Genomic DNA, 8,353 nt, shown 5'->3' with positions numbered 1-8,353 from the left:
TAGTTATTAGCCTTTTTATTATCGAGTAGTAAGAGTTTTTTTACATATTCTGGATACCAGTCAGATATGTCTTTTCCAAATGTTTTATTTTGTGGGTTGTCTTTTTGCTATTTTGATGGTGTCCTTTAAAGTACACAATTTTTAATCTTGATGATGTCTGATTTATTTTTTCTTTTGTCCCTTGTGTTTTTGGTGTTCTATCTGAGAAATCATTCCTAACCAGAGGGCATGAAGATGTATTCTTATGATTGCTTCTAAGTGTTTTGTAGGTTTAGCTTTTACATTTAGGTCTATGATCCATTTTAAGTTAATTTTCCATAGAGTGTAGGGATCCAGCATCACTCTTTTGCATGTTGTCCCAGCACCAGTTGTTGAGAAGACTATCTTTCTCCACAGAATTGTCTTGCTATTTCTTGTAAAAAATCACTTGACCATGTGGCACCTGCGTGGCTCAGTCAGTTAGGTGTCCAACTTAGGCTCGGGTTATGATCTCACGGTTTGTGAGTTTGAGCCCCACATTGGGCTCTCTGCTGTCAGCACAGAGCCTGCTTTGGATCCTTTGTCTCTCTCTGTCTGTGCCTCCTCCCCCCTTCAGAATAAATAAACATTAAAAACATTGTCTATCTATCTATCTATTTATCTATCTATCTATCTATCGATCTCCATATGCCAGTTCTGTCCTGATTATTATAACTTTGCAGTAAATTTTGAAACTGGGAAGTGTGAATTCTCCAGATTTGTTCTTTTTATCCAGATTGTTTTGGTTATTATGGTTTTGAATTTTAGTATCAGTTTATTAACTTCTGCAAAAAAAAAAAGGCAGTTGGGATTTTGATAGGAAGTGCATTAAATTTATAGATCTAAAGATTACTTTTAAAATTTAATGAAAAGATTTGCTAAACTCAGTTGTTATTTGCTGATACTTGAGCTTTATCCATTCTCATGTAAACTGCTAATATGTTTAGTTCAGTTTACAATTGCATAGTTTTGTAGACTGTGTATGGAAAGGCAAAGGATGAGGAGAGGGTGATAAGATTTGTTATAGAAGTTGTCTAACAGTCTGGTAATGAAAGGACCTGTCTTTTGACTGTGTATTCATGTTCCAGTGTATTGTGTTTCATGTTCTAATGTGCTTCATCAAACTCAAGATGTTAAATAGATTGGTAGTTTTTGCTGAGTTTTCCCCATAATTATGTAAATGAATATAATGAATTTTAATGCCAACATTGTTTTCAAGGAGATTAAATTTCCTTTTTTTATTCAAATTTTATAAAATTGGGAAGTGCTGTTTTAATAAAGAGTATTTTTTTTATTTTGGTTTGAACATAACCTCAAGATCTTATTGTCTTCATAATAAAGTGAAATATGAAGCTTAGAAATGGATCATGTGGCCCTTTCTTTTCTTATGTCCTCTCAATTCCAAATGCTTGCATCTTTTAATAGCCAGCATTTTCATACATCTGTAGTTGGGTTCAATACAGTCAATCCTCAGCATAACCCTCTTTGTTGTTTTTGTTTTTTTCCAGAAAATCGGCTTAATCTGCTCACTGTAGCCATTCTGCTTCCTGTCATAATGCTGCTTTCTCTGGGCATACAGAGAATCATTGCCCTTCTTGTATTGTGTCACTTTGTGTTGTTGGTACTTGCCACACTTCTTACAGAGAGTCCAGCAGGTTTTAGGAATGTTCACCATGTTTTGAGAGCACTATCAGCATGGAAAAGCAGCATGAATATTTTGAATGAACCCATTATAATCACCCAAAACTCCAGAAAAGCAAATGTATTTGAATGAAAAATAGAGTTACTTTTTAAGAGTCTAGAATTATAAACCCAGCAGATATCTCATGTATATGTGAGGATGTGCTTGATTTCATAAAGAAATTGCCAGATCAAATAACTTATTAAGATGCTATAAATTAATCTGAAATATAAAAGCAGTTATCATAGACATAAATCTTAAAAATATTGACTACAGGGGCACCTGGGTGACTCAGTCAGTTAAGCGTCCAACTTAGGCTCAGGTCATGATCTCAGTTTGTGATTTCGAGCCCCCTGTCGGGCTCTGTGCTGACAGCTCAGAGCCTGGAGCTTGCTTTGCATTCTGTGTCTCCCTCTCTCTCTATCCCTCCACTCCTTGCACTCTGTGTCACTCTCTCAAAAATAAATAAACATTAAAAAAAATACATTGACCACAAAGCTGTCACTCATGACCGTACCAAGAGAATGAAAGACATTTAGGCTACAAAGACACACTCAAAATGCGTATGACCCAGAGTGGTTTGGCTTTGAAGCAGGTTGGACTTACAGAGCTACACAGAGAGAAAGGGGGACATAATGAGCCAGGCTGGATTTGGGTTTGCATACATGACCCAACAACAAAGAGCACTTAATGTCTACAACACAGTGCCTTAAAGATGGGGTGCCTGGGTGGCTCAGTTGGTTAAGTGTCCGACTTCAGCTCAGGTCATGTTCTTGTGGTTCGTGAGTTTGAGCCCCACACTGGGCTCTGTGCTGACAGCTCAGAGCCTGGAGCCTGCTTCGGATTCTGTGTCTTCCTGTCTCTCTGCCCCTCCCCTGCTTGTGCTCTGTCTCTCTCTTTCTCTCAAAAATAAATAAATGTTAAAAAAAAAATGAAAAAGAAACCATAGATTTGGAGCCCCTGGGTGGCCTAGTTGGTTGAGTGTTCAACTCTTGATTTCAACTCAGGTCATGATCTCACTGTTCGTGGGATTGAGCCCCACATCGGGCTTCATACCGTCAGCACACAGCCTACTTGGGATTCTCTCTCTCCTCTCTCTGCAAGTCCCCCCCCCCCCAATAAATAAATAAACAAACTTAAAGAAAAAAAAAAAGAAACTATAGATTTGAACTGAGTTGACATTGAGTTCTTGGAACTGGCTCAAATTTTCAACCAGAAACAGAATCAAGTTAAAAGCTTGTTTTTCAAAAGGTAGACCCATTTGATATTGTGAAGCTGTGAAGCACAAGAATACATTGGGGACATGGCAGCATGAATGACCAGGAAAAGGTCTCTCATTCCTGTAATTAAGAAGGTGATATGCTTTGCTTAGAACAGAGTTCCAGTCCACTAGGGGCTTGGGAATTGAGGCAATGGGTCCATCATGTAACCTGTTCAAATGAACTTTGTTAGTCCTGGTAAAAAAGGCTGTACATCATGGGCATATTGAGGCTAAGATTTTCCCAAGCATATGTGGCCTATGGTGGCTCACTTCGTTTTCACTCTTTATGCTGGTGGTGATAAGGTCCTTCACAAAGTCTTGCCTTGGACGCAACTAGATGGTGCTCTAAGTATTGACACATTTAGTTGGGTCAGACAAGGGCCAATCTTTCTTATTGGGGTAACCAGAACCATAATGAACCAGTTTTTATTTAATTATTAATTGAAAAAAATGCTTAGCAAGTGCTATAATATACTAGGTCCCGTGCTAGGATTTGGAGATACGGAGATGAATGGGACCTAGGGCTCTTGGTCTGGCAGGGAGACCCATATACCAGATTTCTGGAAGAATGTGGGTGTCTTTCAGTGACTGAAGGATTAAGGAAGAATAAGTTTTGGGGCGCCAGGGTGGCTTAGTCGTTTAAACGTCTGACTCATGATTTTGGCTTAGGTCATGATAAGGTGTTTTGAGTTCGAGCCTGTGTTGGGCTCTGGGCTGATAGTGCAGAGCCGGGTTGAGATTCATTCTCTACCCACCCCCCTCCTGCCTCCTGCCTCTCTGCCCCTCCCCTGCTTGTGCTCTCTCTCAAAATAAACATTAAAAAAAAAAAAAAAAGGTGGGGCGCCTGGGTGGCGCAGTCGGTTAAGCGTCCGACTTCAGCCAGGTCACGATCTCGCGGTCCGTGAGTTCGAGCCCCGCGTCAGGCTCTGGGCTGACGGCTCGGAGCCTGGAGCCTGTTTCAGATTCTGTGTCTCCCTCTCTCTCTGCCCCTCCCCCGTTCATGCTCTGTCTCTCTCTGTCCCAAAAATAAATAAAAAAACGTTGAAAAAAAAATAAATAAATAAAAAATAAAAGTAGTTTAAAAAAAAAAAGGAATAAGTTTTGAGGGTCAGTGAATTTCATTTGGAGCTACTGAGGTTTTAAAGCCTGTGGAGCATCCAAGTGGAGATAGCTGGTGGGCATTTGGAACTGTATCTGAATCTCAGGAGAGAAGTCCGAAGGGGAAGTCTAGCTTTGTGAGTCATCATTTTACATATGCTAATTGAAGTCACTGGCACTGATTAAGTCTCAGATTCTGTAGAGTAAGGAAGAGAAGGATTAGAGCTGAATATTTTGAAAATCCTTTCATTTCAGTGGTGACATCTGATGAATACTATTGTCTGAATACACATTGCTCTCACATTGAATTTACATTTGAAAAGCATGAGTAAACCTGCAAAACACATTCAAAGGGAAACTATCACAGCAAATACAGACACTGGACATTTTGAAAGTAAAATTTAAAATTCGGGCCAATGGGGCGCCTGGGTGGCGCAGTCGGTTAAAGCGTCCGACTTCAGCCAGGTCACGATCTCGCGGTCCGTGAGTTCGAGCCCTGCGTCAGGCTCTGGGCTGATGGCTCGGAGCCTGGAGCCTGTTTCCGATTCTGTGTCTCCCTCTCTCTCTGCCCCTCCCCCGTTCATGCTCTGTCTCTCTCTGTCCCAAAAATAAATAAAAACGTTGAAAAAAAAAAATTTAAAATTCGGGCCAATAACAAAATGCGGAGTATCTTCAGAATCAAGGAGGAAGTTAGAACATTAACTATATTAAGGAAATAATATAGATAAAGTGGCCAGAGTTTCTGAACTCAAAGTAAGCCCTAATAACTTCAACTATTCTTATGGGAACTATGGGATATAATATTTGAAATCAGAACTGTCTGGAATTCATGGTTGAGATTAATATAGAAGACTCAAGTAACAAAAGGACAGTACATACATAAAAACTGGACAAATTAAGAGGTTATCTGGGATCTAGGTTTGTTGATAACTTTGAGATGGGTTGAATTGTTAAACAGATCCCAGTTATCTGTATTATGGTGTAACAAACTCCCTCAAAACTTAGTGGCTTAAGACAATAACAACTTCTTATTTATTTTTTTTAATTTATTTTGTTTAAGTTTATTTATTTCTTTTGACAGAGGGCTAGCGAATGCACATGAGCACAAAAGGGCAGAGACAGAGCCTGACGAGGGGCTTGAACTCATGAATTGTGAGATCATGACCCGAGCTGAGATCAGGAGTTGGATGCTTAACCGACTGAGCCTGCTGGGTGCCCCACAACTTCCTATTTCTGATGGATTTTGTGAGTGGGCTGGGCTCCACTAGGTAGTTCTTCTCCTAGATGTGGTGCTGGCTGCATTCAGCTGGGAGCTCAGCTGGGGTGAGAAGGTCTAACATGGTATCAAATACACGTCTGGCCTCAGCTGGAATGGTTGGGGGCTGGCCAGGCCTCTCTCTTCTTATTTAGTGATTTAGCTTGAGCTTTTTTTTTTTTTTTTTTCCAATGTTTTTCATTTATTTTTGGGACAGAGAGAGACAGAGCATGAACGGGGGAGGGGCAGAGAGAGAGGGAGACACAGAATCGGAAACAGGCTCCAGGCTCCGAGCCATCAGCCCAGAGCCCGACGCGGGGCTCGAACTCACGGACCGCGAGATCGTGACCTGGCTGAAGTCGGACGCTTAACCGACTGTGCCACCCAGGCGCCCCTAGCTTGAGCTTTTTTAACCTGTCAGGTGATTCCCAAAAACACAAAAGCAGAAACTATAACTCTTCTTAAGGCCTTGAAGTTCTTGTAGTTCTTAGGAGTACTAGAATGTCGCTTTTGTGTCATTCTGCTGACCCAAGTAAGTTATAAAACCGGTCCAGGGGAAGGTACGCTCCACCTCTTGATGGGAGGAGTGGTATGTGTGTTCAGGGATGGAGGGGATTTCTGGTGGTCATCTTTGGAAATGATCCACCACAAGAGTTGAGTTCCCTTTTCAACTTGGCTGCAAGTACTACAGTCTTCTGCAGGACACTCTACTTTGTCCTCACTTCTAGGTCAATACTAAGAGTTCCTGATGACATTGTAGTTCCTATAACTTTCTAACATGTTTTGCTGAAAAAGTCCACTGAAGGGAAGTTCATAAAAACTTAGAGGGCCTTTTCTGAACAGACCTTTGCCACCAAGTTACCTAAGTTTCTCTCTTATTTCCTTCTTCTCAATGTTTGCCAGCTTTCTTTCAGCTAATTCCTAAAGTTAAGGAATTGTTATGTTGTGGAATTCTATGATAATATCTTTTCCACGTACATGGTAGAAGTGCTGGGAGGAGAGGAGGAAGACTATGTTGAGCGGGTTATTTCAGGGATGGCAGAGCAGGTGGCTTTGGGGACATGACCTGTATCATTCACTGTGTGTTCGAGGGTTGCGGTCACCACTGCCCTTCTTCATGTGTGAAGTAGGTATGTACTTCCATCAGGGATTTGGAGCTTGGCCATAAGCCTCAAGCAGGTAAGGGAGGTTTGAAAAAGCATAAGGTTGGATTTGTGAACATTGGCATTTTTTCCTGGGTGCTGAAGAGTAGGCAGAGCTTGGTGACCACATAGCTTAGAGTCAGATGAAGAACTGGAAAGAGTGACTCTCAGGTGAAAGTATGACATTCACAGCTTTTGGTCTTTTCTTTCTTGCAACAGAGTTTTCAAAAAAAAGTGCAGGTTGAAAAGGGAAAGGAGAGAGAGAGAGAGACAGAATGAGAATGAGAGGGAGACCGAAGTGTATTGGTATAGTGGTTTGTAGCACAGACTTTGTGATATTTAAGGAGGTGATGTGTGTGTTGGTTTGTGGAAAGGATAAATAGTCAAGGGGGAAGGATAGTGGGACTAGACAGCATGGATGAGAGAGTGGCTTCTCAGGTAGGACAGGGAAAAGCTCCTGGGAATTTTGGGTTGCCTGAAAATTGGAGAGCAAAGAGGCTTTTAGTAAAAGTTGTAAGCTCCATGTAGTCGCATCCTTTTATGTAGAGATTGGGGTTCCTGGTTGGAAGATGCTTCTTGAACAGCAGAACCTCTCAGGCTCACTGCTTTGATGACCTTACCTATCTGAGGGAACTTTGGACCCCAAATCTTTATTTGGGAAATTTTGACTCATTTTGTGCTATTCTTATCTTCTTGTTTTATTTCTCCTAGTAGTTTCTAATGTAATTTTGGAAAATGTCAATCTGTCTCCACTGAGCCATGGAAATACAAAGAAAAAGATTTTCTGAGTTGTTGTTCAGCTAAAGAGAATGAAGGAGAAAAGTATGTTGGCCCGGGGGCGTGGGGGTGGGGGAGTCCCGAGGCTGTCAAAATTGAATAACAAAGAGGTGAATACGAAGCTAAAGAGTGAGAGTGTTGCTTTCTTATAGTTACTACTTTGCTTCTGTTAAATCCCAGTGGAGCTTTTCTCTGCCTTTAAGGGTATATCTGAGTGCTGTTGTCTTATAGCAATGGTTCTCAACTGTAGAATGGGAGACCATAATTAGTTTGGAGGAGTTCCATCTATGATGCTGATATTCTGTTCTCTTCCTTCTCCCCTTCCATCCAATTGAGGATTGCATCACGGATTCTTGACCAACTGCAGAATAACATTTAAACTCGTGCATCAAACATTTAAGAACCTTTTTAATGTGGCTCCCCACACTGTACCTTGCACTTCCTCCCAGCTGAACCTATTATTATGGCCAGTTCAGCATCTTCTGGACCTCATACTACTTCTCAGCTCCATTGCTTAGCACTAATGTGCTTGACTCTTCTTCTTATACCTGTTCTGCTGAAAGTTTTCCCATTCTTCAAGACCCCTCTCAGGGCCTTCTTATTTCATGAAGCCTTCCATAGATTCTCCAGCCATACTGATTAGACCTTGTTTCTGAATGATAGTTAAGTGGGGCCAGCAGTGGGAAGAGAAGGCTATGAATGCAGAGAAATAAACAGATTATTTACATGGGAACCTGTTGACAACCTCTTGTAGTTGAGTTAATCTAATGACCCTAATGCTTTTGACACAGATTTTTAGGGGTATGAATAATTTTCTCCTCAAATGGCTTCTGAAGTCCCCCCTGCCCTCTCACCACAACTTATGAGTTTCTTGATGAAGGAAATGTTCTGTAAATTGATCACATGACTACTACAACCAACAATTGATTTATCACTGCGCACTTCAGTAATTATCTGTAAGTCCATGATGGGGTGGTCATACTTAACCAAACTTATGATCACCAGTTCTCAACCTTATCTTGTAATGAATGACACCACTGTCCATTTGATTCCACAAGACAGAAACCTAGGAGTCATCCCAGCCACTTCTTTCCTTTATTCTTTATTGTGGTCTGTCATCA

At 41.1% G+C, this 8,353-nt stretch overlaps 1 protein-coding gene across 1 annotated transcript; it reads right to left on the bottom strand.

The window, feature by feature from the left end:
• Positions 1-1,372: 1,372 nt before the first annotated feature.
• LOC131502298 (large ribosomal subunit protein eL42-like) lies at positions 1,373-1,693 on the bottom strand. The gene has a single exon (XM_058712993.1). The coding sequence runs from the start codon at positions 1,691-1,693 to the stop codon at positions 1,373-1,375; it is 321 nt and encodes a 106-aa protein (XP_058568976.1).
• Between the last annotated feature and the right edge of the window lie 6,660 nt (positions 1,694-8,353).

This window comes from Neofelis nebulosa, chromosome X, assembly GCF_028018385.1.
Source record: "Neofelis nebulosa isolate mNeoNeb1 chromosome X, mNeoNeb1.pri, whole genome shotgun sequence".
Lineage (NCBI taxonomy): Eukaryota > Metazoa > Chordata > Mammalia > Carnivora > Felidae > Neofelis > Neofelis nebulosa.
The sequence above is the reverse complement of the archived record's forward strand: the minus strand, read 5'-3'. Positions and strand labels throughout refer to the sequence as shown.

Coding starts and splice junctions, on each gene's coding strand:
- LOC131502298 (XM_058712993.1), bottom strand. CDS start 1,693: ATGGTGAACATTCCTAAAACCTGCTGGACTCTCTGTAAGAAGTGTGGC.